Source organism: Eubalaena glacialis, chromosome 16 (genome assembly GCF_028564815.1).
Source record: "Eubalaena glacialis isolate mEubGla1 chromosome 16, mEubGla1.1.hap2.+ XY, whole genome shotgun sequence".
Lineage (NCBI taxonomy): Eukaryota > Metazoa > Chordata > Mammalia > Artiodactyla > Balaenidae > Eubalaena > Eubalaena glacialis.
In genome coordinates this window covers 87,682,705-87,700,715 of record NC_083731.1, presented here as the reverse complement: position 1 = coordinate 87,700,715, position 18,011 = coordinate 87,682,705, and the positions used below count along the sequence as shown (strand labels likewise).

Sequence of the window (18,011 nt, the reverse complement as noted above, 5' to 3'; positions counted from 1 at the left end):
ATTGTCTGAGAGTTAAAAATTCCAGGGAGGCCCAGTTTAAGGGGGAATCCCTACACTTTTATGAGTTTTCCCTCCAGGAGCCCCACCAGGTTCTCCCAGTGAAGGTGGAGAACAATTCCCCCATCTTCCAGCAGAGGAAGGAAAAAGTAGCCATTATGAACTACACCAGCACGTTCTGCTCTTCTTAATAAGGCCTGCCCTCCAGAGAGACTCTCTCACCAGAGGGAATATCCACCTCGCGCCCCCCAGCCTTCCCATCTCATCAAAGCGGAGGGGGCTGGAAAGCACTTGTGAAAGTCGCAGCTGAGACGCAGGGCCCCTAACAGACTGAGACGTAACCACAGGCCTGCAGATCACATCTCCTCCGTCCACACTTCAGCACCGCATCAGCGGGGCTCCCGCAAAACAACAGGGGACACCACCCAGGCCTGCAGGTCCCAGACCTTAGTTAAGCATAAGTCTCCCGAGAAACCCAAACAAACAGGGGAGACGAAGAGAGTTACCTCCAGCCCCAGGGTTCATGGAAAACGCAAGCAGAGCCCGGCCCCTGGCCAGATAAACATCTAACCTCACACCAAAGCCCTAATTATCTCAGTTCCTTTCACCCAGTATACCACGTCCAACCTTCAACAAAAAATTTCAAGTCATGCTAAAACACAAAAAACACAGTTTGAAGAGAAAGAACAAGCACCAGAACCAGATTCAGGTATGTCAGAGATGTTAGAATTAGCAGATTGAGAATTTAAAACAACTGTGATTAGTATCCCAAGCGCTCTGAAGAAACAAGTAGAAAACTTGCAAGAATACACGGGTAAGGTAAGCAGAGAGATGGAAACTCTAAAAACGAATCAAAAGGAAATGCTAGAAATTAAAGCACTGCAAAAGAAATAAAGAACGCCCTTGATAAGTCATCAGTAGACTGGATACAGCCAAGGAAAGGATCAGTGAGCTTTAAGAAACGTCAACAGAAACTTCAAAACTGGTATGCAAAGACAGAAAAGAAAAACAGAGACAGAAGAGGATACCCAAAGAACTGTAAGACAATCACAAAAGGTGCAATGCACACATGATGGGAAAACCAGAAGATGAAAGAGAGAAAGGAATTGAAGGAATATTTGAAGTAATAATGGCTGAGAACTTTCCACACTGAAGACAAACACCAAACCACAGATCCAGGAAGGTCAGAACACCAAGTAGGAAAAAACAAAACACAACACTTAGGCAGATCATATTTAAGCTGCAAAAAATCAAAGACAAAGAGAAAATCTTCAAAGAAGCCAGAGGGAAAAATGTCACCTCACCTAAAAAGCAACGATAAGAATTATGTCAGACTTCTCTCCAGAAACCACGCAAGAGGAGTATGGAGTGAAATGCTTAAAGTTCTGAAATAAAAACCCACAAACCTAGAATTCTGTGCCCAACAAAATTATCCTTCAAAAGTGGAGAAATAAAGCCTTTCTTGGACAAACAAAAATTGAGGGAACTTCTCGCTAGTAGACCGGACTTATAAGAAATGTTAAAAGAAGTTCTTCAGGAAGAAGAAAAATGATGTAAGTCAGAAACCTGGATCCACGTAAATAAAGGAAGAGGGTTAGAAGAAATAAATGAAGATATTAAAAAACGTTCTATTTCTTCTGTTTAATGTTTGTTCAAAACAGTAATAGCAATGATGTATTAGGTGATTATAGCTTATGGATAAGTGACATAATGACAGCAATGTTAGGAGGGACTGGAAAGAAGACCTAGGTGCCTGCACTAACCAACAAGCAGTAAGTACTACTGGGAAGGAGACTCACACTACTTGTAAACGGATACTGTAAACTTTAGGGCAACTACTTCAAACAGTGAAAAAAGGAGAAAAGCTGGAATCATATAACATACTCAATTAAAACCATAAAAGGCAAAAAAGAGTGGAAGACAAAAAAAGAAAGAAAAAAAGAAGATACAGGCAACGGATAGAAAACAGTAACAAACATGGTAGATTTTAACCCAATAATATCACTAATCACTTTAAACATCAATAGTCTAAATGTAACAAGTACAATGCAGAGAATATGGGAATGGATTAAAAAACAAGACCCACTATATGTTGGCTGTAAGAAACTCACTTTATAGAAAAGAAACATAGTAAAGCTACAACAACACAGCCTATCCATAACCTAAAATATGTACTGACTTGCCTAATGCCCACGACACCTACATATGGTAATCAGGCGAAGCTCAAGGAGACAATTTAGCTTGGAGAAAATAATTTAAGTACAGAATATAGGCTTCTATAATACTCCACATACTACTTCAACTCTGTATACACTAAATGAAACTATTATGAATGCTGAAAAGCAGATGGTATTCATTTGAAATGACTGAGAACAAATGCATTAAAAAGTAATATAAACTCCCTGTTTTTTAAAAAACTCTCAAATAACATCCCCTGGCTCACTAGTCCCACCATCCAGAGGTAACCACTTCTTGTGTATCATCATTTTATCTGTGTAAGAAGGCTTACGTGTGTGTGCGTGTATACACATCTACAGGTACAGAAATACACATGGATATATATACATAGACACACATATAGAATCATACAATTCCTATCCTGCAATTTCCTTTTAACACACATTTTTAATAAAAATATGTTTTCCTATAGTTTTTAACAAAAATGTACTTTTAAATACTGTCCACTTCGGCACATAAAGCTCTGGTCCACAGCAAGCACCTGCCATAACTTCTCCAAAGCGTCCACTCCCTGGTGTGTGTGGCCAGTGAGAGTCTGCACCTTGTAAGGGAGTGTCCCATCCCTGACATTGTCTGAACGGCCCACACACGGTGCTAAGAGGAGCTGGACTTCTGATCGCGTTTGTATCAACTTTAACTTCTCTACAGAAAATGCACCCAGAGCTGTGCAGTCAGCTGCTGTTCACCTCGGCTACAAACAGCCTACAAACACCCTGCCAGACAGGCGCAGACCCCTCTGCGGAATCCATCCAGAAATGACGATGCTGCATAGAGGATGAGATTTTAGATTTTTAAACAGGTGTTGCCAAATCATCCTGCCCACCCCCACAAGCTGTGATAATGTGCATCCCTGCCCTCCATGCATGAAGGCGTGGGCCCTCGCACTTCAGGGCTCCCTGCCTCTCTTCCTTTGGCTCTGCGGGCCGCATCTTCCTTTTCTCTCTGGCAATTTGGTTTTGCTCCTCCACCACTTTTAAAATACTTAACTATTTATTTACTGGTGTACCACCTTTAGATAACGTCTACTGATCCCGGTACAACATGACGCCACGTGCTACTTCACCCTCCTGAATTTGTCTGTTACACAGAGACGGAGATGCAGCTACACTGATGGCCTTGTTCGTTTACCAGGTGTCAGGAGGGGAGTAGAGCTAAAGGCCTCTGTTTTGCCACCCTTTCCTGGGTATCCCCCAAGAATGCACTCAATGCAGGAGCAGCCACATTGGTAGCTAGGAAGACGAGGAGAGGAACTCAGAAATGCTGAAGACAGGCCTGGCATGGTGAACGGACACAGTCTAGGAGGCAAAGATTCATTACTTTGGCAAGAGAGGACTCCTTACGGCAAGTATGTCCATATTCCCTAAATTTAATCTACAAAATGACAGCTTACCCGCTGTCATTTGGGTGATGCTGCGGATGACATGTGCTCACGAGGACCCTGGGCTCAGCCCTTTATATATATCTCACCTAGCAGCAGAAGCAGCCCTACAAGGTCACACTATTACCCCCATGTCACCAGTAAGAAAACAGGTTCTCACAGAGACAAGTCATCTCCCCAAGGTTACGACAGGACTGAGGAGGAGGGCTGCGGCTTCTTTTTAACTGGACGACGGCAGTCCGGGAGTAAACGACGCCAAGAAGAGAGCTGCGGGCCTGCTTTGTTTGGGCCCAGGCACTGAGGTCCCTCCCACAAGTGTGTTACCAGTGGAAGTACTAAAGGAAGCGCTACACTTGGATGTTCGTCCTCAGTCACGTTTCCCAATAGTCGGGAGTCAGAACCCTGAGGTCACTGCTAAAGCTGCACCCCGCGAACAAAAAAGTGCTGCCAGTTTAGAGAAGAAACCAGAAGGGAAAATGAGCGGTGGTGAGAACGTGGGGAGCAGGGGCTGAGGGCCTGTACTGAAGAAGGAACTTCAGGGAACAGGAAATAAGTACCATCGGGAACCGCAGAGGTCGGGGTGTTGAGGGCTAAAGCAAGTGACCGAACTGTACGCATGGCAGGTGGCTGGTAACTCGGAGAGACCATCTGATTGACTGTCAGGGCCACAAGTCAAACGACAGAGACCAGAGAGAGGAGGCATCCAGTCTAGACTGCTGGGGGAGGTTTGGCAAGAAAAAACGAGGACTTCAATCTCTGCAAGGGTCATGGGAGGGGCGACTGTCTGTTTCATGACAAGGAATATCTCAGCACCTCTGCAGGCAAAGGGAAAGAAGTTAATCAAAAGGAAGAGATTGATGATACATAATAAAGTTAGAATAACTGCTGAAGCAACACCTCTAACGGTATGAAATAACATTATCTTAGACTTGCACAGTGCTTCACAATTTGCCAAGCACTTTCACATCAGAAGCCTCCCATATTCCTTACATAATCCTGTGAGACAGGTGAGGCTAGAATTATTACTCAATTTTACTGGAGGAAATTGAGACTGGGAGAGGCTGGTGACAGCCCAAGGCAGTCTCGGAGAAAAAGCCCTGGGTTGGAAGTTAAAGCCTTGGCTCTATCTCTTTCTGTGCTTTGAGAGCAAGTTTTTTTTTTTCTGGTTTTTGGGGGCCTCAACTTCCTCACCAGGAAAATGAACTATTGGGTTTGCCAAAAAGTTCGTTCGGGTTTTTCCATAAGATGTTACGGAAAAACCGACATGAACATTTTGGCCAACCCAATACAATATGTCCCAGGCTCTGCTGATGATCAGACAAATGCACGCAAAGAAGCTGGCACTGTGCCTGGAGAAAAGCAGGCACTCCATCCATCACAGCGACACTCTGTCAGGAAGCTTGACTTAATGCTGCGAATTAATCACCTACTATGTGCCTGATGACACTCAGTGTGGACATAGTAAGGCCCCAAAGCCATAAAGAGCACCTAATGCAAGTGACAAGGGATGTGAGTGCAGAGGAGATGAAGACGAGAAGCCCGGGGGTGGGGGTGGGGGGGTCGGGGAGACGCATGGGGGGAGGGTCAGGGAGAAGCACGGAGGGAGGGTCAGGGAGAAGCATGGGGGAGGGTCAGGGAGAAGCACGTGGGGGGGGAGGGTCAGGGAGAAGCACAGGGGGTAGGGTCAGGGAGAAGCCAGGCCGAAGCTTGGCTTGGAGGGAAGGAGGGAAGGAGGGAAGGAGGGAAGGAGGGAAGGAGGGAAGGAGGGAAGGAGGGAAGGAGGGAAGGAGGGAAGGAGGGAAGGGCGTCAGGGGGAAGGAGCCCCACGGGAGGGAGCGGCTGCAGAGGGCACCACAGGCTCAACTACAAAGACCACCCGCCTCACTCAGTGGCCTCACACCACAAGGAAGAGACCCCACACGCCGGTGCCCCACCAGGCTCTCCATGACCCTCCCAAACAAGAGGCTATTCCCTCCTGCAGAGCAGCCAGAAAGGAGAGGCCCAGAGAGGCTGTGAGGGATTCAGGAAGCTCCAAGGTATTTCCAGCAGCTACACCCCTGCCAGAGGCGCCCTGACGACCAGGCCCTGCCTTTGTGCGCTCAGCTTACATCCGCAACCCATAGGGTGTTCAGCGTCACGGGTCACTGAGCCCCTCCAGGATGCCAGGCTCAGGAGGCAGCCACCCCCGGAAGAACCGAGGGGCAGGACTCGCTCCCCCCCGTGCCCCTGGGGCCACCACGCCAGTCACCCCCGCTTGCCATGACACCTGCTCGCAGCATGGTCCCCACGACTGTCTTACTCGAAGAGAAACCACTGAGAAAAAAATTTCCTCCGTCATCTAGAGACCCCCCCCCCAAACAGGAGAAAAGCACAACAGGTGACACATAAAACCTCACAGCGCGCCAGAGCCACAGCTCAACCTAAACACAGTAAAATGTAAGTATATTCGGAGGATTTGGTTTCATCACTTCAAACTCTTTCCTAGTTTTGCAAGAAGTTTACTGCTATTTGTTGTAAAGGTGTTCCCCTGACTTGAATGCAGAAATAAGAGATCTCTAGAATCCTCAGAAAAAAATTGGAAGAAGATTACTGTTCATCCACCATGGCTGATAAGTGAAGCTCAGTAAATTCTCTGCTATTTCTTCTGGTTAAAAATATGCTACGTGTGGGTTTACAAATTTTCAGTTATCAAAGAACATATTATAATCAACATGGTAAATGGTATAAATTAGGTCTTTCTTATTAAGAACAATAGAATTTAGCAATATCTCAAAATCCTCATCAGGAACACTATCATTAAAATAAGTACAGAAATACTAGTCAGTAAGAGACTTTCCACTTAAGAATTCATTCATTGTAATTTAAGTTTTTTAAAAAAAACAATGTATCAGTGTCTCTCTGAAGCACACTCTATGAGTCAGACTTATATGTCAACTTCTGATGCACCTGGGATGAAGGTAAAGAAAGAACTTGGACTTTACTTCCAAAAGCCTCGGCGCTCAACTTAGTGAAAATACAAAACACAGTTCAGTACCATCAGTGAATCCAGGTTGAAACTGCAGGTACCACAGGCTTCAGTCTCACCCTATTCTATTCAGTAAGTTAAGGCAAGTGTGGGAATCTGCACAGCGGACAAGTGCTTACAGAGGGTCCCTGCAGAACGAACACGACAGATAACAGACACTTAGGAGGCGCAGACATATGTGTGTGACAACACCGTCAGAGGAGCTATTTTCAACTTCACCAAAAGAAAATGAAACACATAGAATGTTTCTGGCATCAGGAATGATGTTCTTGGCAGGATCACAGTGTGACAGCTGGATGACACCGTGAAACGTGTAATCTTGAAGCCACAGGGAGAACAACTGTTTTCTCCAGCTAAATAAAGGTAAGGTAGCAATGAAAGAACCGAAAGGTAGTAGGAACCTGTTTCCCTTTCAGGTAACCACACACTGAAAATGTCTTTTTCGTCTCTGTTTCATAAAGAACTGGCCATCGTCTGTTTGGTCCTATCTTGACTTCTGACTCCAGAGGCGAGAAAACAGCTCCAGCCAAATTGCCTGGTAAGGAGGGGGCTCTTTTCCTTAACGGTGGAGATTAGATACACGGTTCACTGGAAACTGCTTTTTTTTCCCCAAATTTATTTACTTCATTTATTTTTGGCTGTGTTGGGTCTTTGTTGCTGCGCGCGGGCTTTCTCTAGTTGCGGAGAGCGGGGGCTACTCAGAAGCAGTGGCCTCTCTTGTTGCGGAGCACGGGCTCTAGGCGCGCAGGCTTCAGTAACTGTGGCTCGCGGGCTCTAGAGCACAGGTTCAGTAGTTGTGGCGCACGGGCTTAGTTGCTCCGCGGCATGTGGGATCTTCCTGGACCAGGGCTCGAACCCGTGTCCCCTGCATTGGCAGGCGGATTCTTAACCACTGCGCCACCAGGGAAGTCCTGGAAACTGCTTTAACACAGATCACAGTACAATTTCATCCTCACCCTAGAGAGGCAGGAAAAGGAACCTTAGGGGAAAGGATGACCACAGTCACGCTGACATGGCACCAGGTGACAGGACCCCATCATAGAGGCTGGAGCCAAATCCCAGGAGAGCAGGGAGACCTCTATTATGACAGCCTCTCACTCAGCTTCTTCAGTTCCATCAATATGTAAAATCAAATAGCCACACGTGAAACACAAGACAGCGTAACCAACACAATTGGGGGGGAGAGGGGCACAAGATCCATATTACAGGAAGACAGGAACCAGAGAAATGACCCCACGTGAAGGCAACCAGATCAGTCCACGAGCTCGGAAATTCTGTAGGACCAACGACCTGGTCTCTTTAGCGAGTGGCAATGTGAACAAGGTTGGCTGGGGCATGACGTGTGGGGACCGGCTCTGGAGCAAGAGACTCAGACAGAAAGCCCAGCAAGCCAACTGGGAAGAAACAGACTGGAGACCATCAAGGAAACAGGGGTGTAGTCAGGGTACGAGATGACGCCCATGAGCTGCTGTGAACTTTACTGGGTTCTGGTGGTTCTGGAGTCATATAAGAAAACAGCCACGTACTGAGAGACGGAAAGAACACACAAGAGTGACATGACACAAGGGCTAGGATTCAGCTTAAAATACTTTAGTAACAAGAAGGAAGGGGGAAATAAAAGAGACCGGTGAAGCAAACATGGCAAAACCTTGATAATTACTTCATCTCTGAGATGAGTATATGGGGGTTACTTATATTATTCTCCCTATTTCTGTTTATTTTGAAAGTTTTCATTATAAAGGTTAATTTTCTTAAAAATTGAAAGCAACGAGCTCAGTATGCATATACTAACAAACAAACTACACAATTCCACGTATCAAGCAGTTGTATTATCTTGAAACACCACACCATCCTTCTGTGCAAGTCCAATGTTTTACGAATGGTTTAAAACACAAAACATTCCTATTTCATTATGTGAACGCTCCCGACATTTCAGAATATACCTTAGCAAGGAATAAACTATACTGAATCCCACATCCCAATGACATCATTCTATAAAACAGCACCAAAACAAGTGAAATGTGATTCACTGAAACTCATCCTCGGCAGAACAGAAATAAAGTCCTCGAGCATTAAAAACAAAAATCAAACACCACTGGGAGAATGACTATTCTAGGGGGCAGGGGTGGGAGGAAGGCTCTGAGCAGCATTCGAAATATCTCAGTGGATACTTAATGTTGTTTTCAGTTTCTTCCCAACCACGTGAATGTATGAACTCTTCAAAAATAAAAATTGTAAATAAAATCATTGCACATACACGCTTTTCGTAAAGAATTACTTTCACTCTTCCATGAAGAGTTTAAAACTTGAAAAAGAAAAAAAATTAAGGTTGATCTTAGCTCCCTGACCAGGGATCGAACCCACACCCCCTGCATTGAAAGGCAAAGGCTTAACCACTGGACCGCCAGGGAAGTCCCCAAATTAAGGTATTTTTGGTCTTTAAGATTCCCCATCAGCTGCTTCTGCCACCGTTTTCCAGGACTCACCGCTCACAGGTTTAAAACACAATTTCCAGGGCTTCCCTGGTGGCGCAGTGGCTGAGAATCTGCCTGCCAATGCAGGGGACACGGGTTCGAGCCCTGGTCTGGGAAGATCCCACATGCCGCGGAGCAACTGGGCCCGTGAGCCACAACTACTGAGCCTGCGCGTCTGGAGCCTGTGCTCCGCAACAAGATAGGCCGCGATAGTGAGAGGCCCGCGCACCGCGATGAAGAGTGGCCCCCGCTCGCCGCAACTAGAGAAAGCCCTTGCACAGAAACGAAGACCCAACACAGCCAAAAATAAATAATAAATAAATAATAAATAAATTTAAAAAAAAAAACAAAAAACACAATTTCCTATCTTTCTAATAGGTGCTTTCTTCTCTTATGCGAACATTAAGAAACTTGAAATAAATCTTAAGTGTTTAACATGTAGGCCAAAAAAGTCCCTGGGTAGCTTGAAAATAAGCTCAAATCAAGGAAAGCCCCTTCTGCTTTTCATTTCATGTCAAACCACACATTTTAGTCTTTACTTGCAAGGAGAGGCATTTAACGAGGATTTAGAAATCTTCACTTTGTTCGACCCTTCTAACCTCAAGCCCAAACTATTACATTTTCCCTTTCTTTTCTCCTTCACTACCTGCGCCTCTCAGCCTACTCTAGTCAATCAAGATGATTGACACTGCAAATCAAAACTCAATCCTCTGCCTCTTAAGCTACTCAAAATAGATGTTTTAAACCCCCAATTCTTACAATCCCATCTAAAGCATTTCTGCATCCCTTTTCCTGGTTCTTTTACTGAGTTAACAGCCAAATAAGTGAACTGAAGTCCCCTGTGGCTGTCAGGTGGGTTACACTGTGTTCCCAGAAGAGTGGTGATTTCTACTCTAAGAACCAGCCAGCCTGGGGGAAACCTCTCAACAAAGGAGCATCATGAAGACCTCCAGAGGTCATGCTGCCTTTAACAAACCTGACAGATGAAAAATGTCACCCACAGAAATATGTTTACCAAAACAGTGATCACTGGGTTGCTTTTACTACGGATCTCCAACCACTGGTGTGGACACAGGCTCCAACAACGGCTGTCAACCAGCACGCATTTCCTGGGCCCAGAGCGTGTTTCCCACTGCACTTCAGAGGAGACAAGGCAAACGTTGCTCCGCGCTTCCAGGCGTGGCTGACAGTGAGGCCCAGAGGACACAGTGAGTGCCCAGCCGTGCGGCACTTGGGCTGTAAGCACAGGCCGGGGGCTTCGGGGACTCCAGGCACAATGTCACAGGTAGGGCAGGGCAGGAAGCCGCAGCCTCTGAGACAGAAAGGGACCAGGAAGGGGACAGGGTTCAGTTTGGCCGAGGTAACCTGAGGAAGACGAGGGTGGTGAGGGAGAACCAGAGGGCGTGTGTGTATCTTTCGTTAGAGCCACGGGGCCTTGAGCGACGCTCCAGCTTCATTTTAAAGGCGGCAGTGGGCCTGGGACCTTGAAGACGGAAGGCAGCCCTGTGTGCTGCCCTGCCGGCCACAGGCAGGCTCCCCCGCCCCGGACACGGCCACCAGGATGCACAGGCAAGGTGGACCCCTGTCCAGTGCTGTCTCTCTGATGAGTATTCTGCTACTCATTTAATACAGTCATTACATTTCACATGAGTGTTTTCTCAGAGAAGCTTTAAGGCAGAACTGAACCTCCTTCAGAAGATTTGAGAGGACAATTACAAAGCATCTCTTAGAGGGGACCATTCTCTAGAAGAAGGTCTACAGATGGCCAATTCCACATAATAATGTTATTTTAGTACTAAAAATACAAACTGGCTGAGGATAAGTCACTTTCCCAGACTGTGCGTAGCGCGTGTCACAGGGGAGCCAGGCCTGCCCGGGGCCTCAGCCCTCAGGGGCTCCTGGCCACAGGGCCACGCTGCCCCCGATCCTCCCATCTGGACAAGACGACCCCATCTCTGTGGTGGGTGCAGAGGGGTCAGAATTCCCAACCTTCAGGGGGCTCAGGGAGCTCTAAGTACTGAGTCTGGAGTGAGGCAGCAACCTAAAGACTTTCCAGTGGTGCATTTTTGGTATAAATGGAGGACTCACTCCCCTTTATTCAATAGCTTCTGTTTAAGATCACTGTCAAACTTCTCAGGGATCGCACACCCTGATTAATGCATACGTATACTTCATAATTGATTCTATCTTTCCAAGTATTCAAATATCCACATGTAGTATGCTATACTTACAGAGCACAGTTAAATGACAAAAATATCGCTTTTAAATTTAAGGCTAAGGTTTTAAAAAATAAGGGATGGGAGGGACTTCCCTGGCAGTCCAGTGGTTAGGACTCGGAGCTTCCACTGCAGGGGACACGGGTTCGATCCCTGGTCGGAGAACTAAGATCCTGCATGCCACGCAGCACGGTCAAAAATAATAATAATAATAGTAATAGTAATAATAAGCGGTGGGGGACATGATGCAGAGGACCACCACATAAAAATCACAGTGGCAGGGCTTCCCTGGTGGCGCAGTGGTTGAGAATCTGCCTGCCAATGCAGGGGACACGGGTTCGAGCCCTGGTCTGGGAAGATCCCACATGCCGCGGAGCAGCTGGGCCCGTGAGCCACAACTACTGAGCCTGCGCGTCTGGAGCCTGTGCTCCGCAACAAGAGAGGCCGCGACAGTGAGAGGCCTGCGCACCACGATGAAGAGTGGCCCCCACTTGCCGCAACTAGAGAAAGCCCTTGCACAGAAACGAAGACCCAACACAGCCAAAAATAAAGTAAATTAATAAAAATTAAAAAAAATCACAGTGGCAAAAATTAGAAAGAAACAAGGACATCTAATTTACATTACTTTCCAATGTCAAAAATACAACTAAAAACTTTACATAAATATGGAACATATTAATAAAAAATTTAACATTCCTGTATGCTACGTCTTTGAAAGGATTTTAAGAGAGAAATGCTATTTTTTTAATGCAACTGTAAGAGCAGGATCTGAAGTCTTGCAGCCATAAAACACAATTGTGAAGTAATGTCTTATTACTAGCATATCTTATGTTAAGCTATAATATATTCTAAGCACTCACTGTTTATCAGGATCAAATTATTACAGATTCTGAACTACAGTTTACGTGCTTTCATAGAGAAGGTGACTGATGCTGAATTTGGGACACATGTATAAGAAATACCAGCTGACAAAGCATTATTACCTACAGGTTAGGAGACACCTATGCTCTGTAAGTAACACTGGTTTGGGGAACAGATACGCAAGGAGAGGCCACAGAGGGGAAACGATGGGAACTCAGTGGGTCAGTGGGTCAGCTCTTGGACACAATGACTGATCTCAGGCCACCTCCTGCTGCCGGGGCAGAAAGAACAGGAAAAGCTATGGGTTTCTGCTTCTATGACAAATGCCGAAAGAAACCATTAGAATAAGCGGCGCCTAATTTTAGTGAGGTGCTTACTACCCTTTGCTTGATGCTTGAATATAATGCATGGTAACCAAAAGACTTTAAAGTTTAATATCAACTGACTAAGTATATTATCATGATATATGCCAGCACGCTTTAGTAAAGAAAGCAGCTCAAAACTTTTATTCTCTTCCAGGACCTAAGTCAATCTTAACTGCATATCTAAAAAATGAACCATAAGAGAAAAATGTTAAGGATTTGTTAAAGGCTAAGATTCTGAGATTCTTAAAAAATACATTCCTCTTGCAGATATAAAGTTGCTTGGGACATAAACATTTTTGTGTTCACTCTGAACCGGCCTCCATTTTCTGTGGGTTTACAAGCAAACATAAAAATGACAGCAATAGGGTATATATTTAGGGAAGAAAGCATAGCTCCTAGTTTGCCACAGTTTAATAGACACAGAGGAATACAGAAGCCAGAGGAGTCCCTCTATCAACATAAGTTTCCCAAAGCCTTATTTCATTTATATCCTCCCAGATGTGCCAATAACATGCTGACGTGTCCCAACAAAAATGAGAAAACATAAGAAAAGCACACTGTGCCATGCCAAGTACTACCGTATTCCTCTACTGGTTCAACAAGTATTTGCCGAGCACCCACCCTGGGCCCAAAAAAGGACACGACGAGGGTTCTAGCAAAGTCCCAGCCCCTCCAGCTCAGAGTCTAGAAAGAGCCTGGACAGCGCCCACAGGAAGAGGCGGAGGGGCCCGGATTCCAGCCATGCAGGAGATACTCACAAGGTGTAAACAGGAATGACAGAAGCCACAGAGGACGGGCTATGGGGGAGGGACCACTACAGGCCTGGGGGAGGGGCTTCCCAACCCAGATAAGTGACCTGAGGGCAGATGCTGGCCCCGCCGGCACAGGGCCTGAGCTTGAGGGGACGCAGGTTTGTAACGTGGGCACCAAGTGAAGGGACAGTTGCCCAGTTAGCAGGCAAAACGCTCAATACATATTTCTTTCTTCCTTCTCACATACGAGTATTTCTCAAAAAACGTACCTCTCTGCACGAATCACACCACTGTAGTAGGGGGGATCCCAAGGCATTAATTCCTACAATGGAAAAATTCACTGTTACGAAAGCTGTTGACTATTTCACAATTTCAATCAATAATTTAGCCAACTTATAAAATGTATACCTGTTATGATGTCAGAAAAAGTTTTATAAAAAGCCTAAAAATTCATGACTTGGCAGGAAATACGTGCCTTTTTATTTTGACTTCCCTGCAATCAGTGAGTTGAGAGGTATAAATAAGGCATAACCGCAGAATTTGGGGAAAAGGTAAACAAATGTCATTCTAAAATGTAAACTAATAAAAGTCAAAATTGATAGATTAAATTAGCCACGCTGAAATTTTCCCCAAAATGTAGCCCATGTATTAATCCATAAAACATACTGCAGGTAAGATTAGGGAACTAAAGGTGAGACTAGGGTTCTTTCTAAATCTAAGCAAGAAGCTTAGGGTGGATCCCAGAAATGAAAGCAACAATTTAAAACGTAACTAAGGCAGAATTAACTCTAATCTTGGCAAAGAAAATGTCATAAAGAAATACGAGAACCACCACTTTTGACAGCTGGTACGGAACAGTGACGGGAAGCGGGGGTAGCTGTGCGGACCACACGCCCCGCAGGCTGCCAGGTGACCGAGAGCGGGGCAGACGCTGGGCTGGGACGCAGGTGGCCTGGGTCCAGGCCCACGGTCCACAGCACGCCGACTCCCAGCGCCCCCCCGCCTGCCTTCTCCCCCCAGCCCTGCTGGCCTCCTGCTGCTCCTCCACCGCAAGGCAGAGCCCTCCCTCCGGCCTCTGCCTAGAGGGCTCTTGCCTGGCTGTCGCCGGCCCCTCACTTCTTCAGGGCTGCTCCGGCTTCCTAGGGGGGTCTTCACTGCCCAGCCCCTGTAAGACAACAGCCTCCATCCGCTTCTCCTGCATTATTTCCCCACAGTCCCTATCACCACAGGACTAGCACAATCCTGATTCTGTTCATGTGTTTACTATCTCTTTCCTTCCCCTACGACGTAAGCTTCATGAGGGCAGGGATTTTGCTTGCAATTTGCCCGTTGTATCTTGGCCCCTGAATTCTGCCTGGTACACAGTAGTCCCTCAAGAGTTATCTGTTGAATGAATCAACAGCATCTCCCAGACAGTACTGCTAAATGCACTTCAACTGCAAAACAAAACACCTGGCACTGAGAAGAGCTCCGTGAACGAGGCTTCCATTCTTTACCAAGGTCCTTTAAAGGTTCAGTTTAGACATTATCTCCTCTGCTGACAAGGTATTCTTTCTCATGCGCCATGCTCACACTTTTATCAGGGAAGGGAACCAAGGTAAGACATGGAGGTTTCCTTTCTTTCTGCCCATGAGCTCCTGAAGGGCAGGGACAGCATCCCTGGGACTCTGGCCCCTGAGTGATCAGTTCCTGGCACTCATGGCCTCCAACAGATGACTGTTTACTAACTGCTACGTGCCAGACAGAGCGCAGGCTCTAATGCAACAGAGACAAGACACCATCCCTGTACCAAGAGCTGACAACGGTCCAGGCAGCAGGAAGACAAGCAGCCCGCCAATCAGAGAACAGTGTGTCACGTCTATGACGTTGTACCATGCCAAACAGCCCATGAAGGGTGTTAAATCACAGGGGAGGGCAGGAAACGTCTGGAGGAGACGGAGCCTGAGTTGGGTTGTGAAGAATGGGAGCACGTAATCCAGATGTACGGCATTTGCTGGCACATAAATGTCAGTTACAATTTAAAAATAAAAGAAAGCACAGCATGGTAAATCAACTATACTTCAATAAAAAATAAAAATAAAGTAAAAGAAGGGAAAGCAAAGCAAAAAGTAAGTGAAAAGCGCACACGAGCATCAGGCAGGTGTCAGTAGTGAGCGGAGAACGCTGACCGGGCTCCCAGGCAGAAGAGGAGGCAGCCAGGAAGATTACGAAGGGCTTAGCGGGAAAGCTAAGAAATGGGAAGGTGAATCTAATGATTACCTGAAAATGTTAAACAAAAGAGTGCAAGGCCCATTCAGTCTTTTAGGAAAATCCCTCTGGCGGCCCTGCATTCCTTCATTCCCATTCCGAGTAAGTGCACAGGACCTTCTCCACGTCCAACGTGGGCCAGGCACCCAGCAAAGCAGTTGGAATGCAGGACAACTTCGAGGGGAGCAGAACAAAAGGCTAGAAAACCAGTCACTGGCGTCTTGGGGAGAAGGAATAATGACCTCAGCCAGGGCTGTGGCAATGGGCACAGACAGGGGACAGAGTTCCCAGGAAGGCAGAAGCTGCAGGCCTCGGTACCTGACACTATGGGCGGGGGCGGGGTGTGAACACCTGCAGGGCTCACTGACACACAGCACGTGGCGCTCGAAAGCCTGCCTTTCTACCAAGTGCCCAGGTGCTGCCTTCCAGGGAGCAGTTTGAGAACCCCTGGTCTAGACTTAGTCCAGGGTCTGGCTAGGGGAGCAGGGTGAACGGTAGTACCTTCACCAAAATGGGGGCTTCAGGAGGAGACTGGGCATTACCCAAACATCCTCAGAACAGCCGGCATCGGTAGCTACATAACATGTCCAGGGCTTCTCTGGTGGCGCAGTGGTTAAGAATCCGCCTGCCAATGCAGGGGACACGGGTTCGAGCCCTGGTCCGGGAAGGTCTCACATGCCGCGGAGCAACTAAGCCTGTGCACCACAACTACTGAGCCTGCGCTCTAGAGCCCGCGAGCCACAACTACTGAGCCCGTGTGCCACAACTACTGAAGCCTGCGTGCCTAGAGCCCATGCTCCGCAACAAGAGAAGCCACCACAATGAGAAGCCCGCACACCGCGACAAAGAGTAGCCCCCGCTCGCTGCAACTAAAGAAAACCCGTGTGCAGCAACAAAGACCCAATGCAGCCAAAAAAAACCAAAAACATGTCCAGGGAGAACAATTTCGGGTCATATTAATGAATTAGCTTTTGGCAACACACTTCACCTTTTCTGTTCCTGTGCTCACCAAGCTAAACTCTGATCCATGATCTAGTTTCCTAAGTGGACCTGCCTACCAAGCCGAAGTGGGCGGATGGCTGATCCTAGCTACTCTGCTAGATACAGCTCTGACTACCAGTTAACAATCTCACGTGCTGCTCCAGAAATCAGTGACCATGACAGAATTACTCCATTTCATGGTGGTTGGATCTGGGAAGCTGGTAAAGAGTTTCTAACCCTGCTCAGCAGCCACCAGCAACCAAGAATGACCACCACCAGCAGCTACAGGAGAGGGGCCCAGACACCCCAGCAATCCCGTGGCACCCCCGAGCCAGATGAGGACCCGAGTCCCAACACCTGGGATCTCCCCCCTTTTCAGAGCACCCTCTGGCCCTAAGGACACTGAGGCTGACTGGGAGGATCATGCAATCGTTTGATCTTAAGAGCCAGTGTTTTCAGGACGGTTTCACTTTGCCAGTCAACACTGATCTACTTAACTGAGCTCCACAGCTTAGCAAACAAACGTGTCAACTGCAAGGTGAGCACTGATGCTGAAGCTGCCACCGGCCAGGTCATCCCCCCCCGAGCCCCCTAAAGGTGCTTCGCACAGAGACACCGACTCTCCATAGAACAGAGGCAACCTTTGTGTGAGCAGATATTAACACAGGTTGTGTTAACAGACAGTATGGGTGCGTGTGTGTGTGTGTGTGTGTGTGTGTGTGTGTGTGAGAGAGAGATAGCAACTAACCACCAAAAACCCTGGATTTCCTGGAATGTCAGACTCAGACATTTGGATCAAATATTTCAATACTTTATTCCCCAAATCCAAGGATCAGAAACTAGACTATATACACCTTCAGCAAATCAAAAGAAAGTTCTAGAGTCAAAAGATAAAGACCTCAGCTGACAGACTGTTTATGTTATAATAAAAATATCCCAAGATGGTCACTTACAGAATTTTGAGGATTTAGTTTCATTTTCATCCCTCGTATCATCTCAAAATCTTTTATAGTTCTGTAAAACAGGTTTATCATTAATTGTTAGGACAAAATTTTCATAATTACATTATAAAAGAACTAGTCTGCTTATGTTACTTTCCAATATTCATGATAAAATTAGAAGTAATTTGTAGTGCAAATGCAACCAGTACTAATCCAAATTTTACATGTGCTAGAAGAAACAATGATATATACATCAGTAAATTACTACAATTTCTACCTTTAAAAGCATCTTGGCAGAGATATGTCTTGAAAGTACTAAAAGCCTGGAAAAACTAGCAGTGTTAACAGAAACATGCGAAGTGCAAAGTGTTAATCAGTAAACTTTAAACCACTGCTTTTTGCTACACCTTAAAAAAGAGGCTAACAAATTACTTCCTATAAAAGAATATTAACATAGATTATATTTAAGATTGCTATTCATAATTTTTCCCCTACCAAAACACTCCAGCTGGGCAATAATCAAATATGCACTTAAT

The 18,011-nt window shown here is 46.3% G+C and overlaps 1 protein-coding gene across 1 annotated transcript in view; it reads right to left on the bottom strand.

The window, feature by feature from the left end:
* MIPEP (mitochondrial intermediate peptidase) overlaps positions 1-18,011 on the bottom strand; it is a 137,310-nt gene that overhangs the window by 92,517 nt on the left and 26,782 nt on the right. Inside the window, exons 9-10 of the mRNA XM_061170630.1 lie at positions 17,488-17,548; positions 13,576-13,628 (exon numbers count right to left, since the gene is read on the bottom strand). Of these exons, the coding sequence (XP_061026613.1) occupies positions 13,576-13,628; positions 17,488-17,548 (114 nt within the window). The remainder of the gene's footprint in view (positions 1-13,575; positions 13,629-17,487; positions 17,549-18,011) is intronic.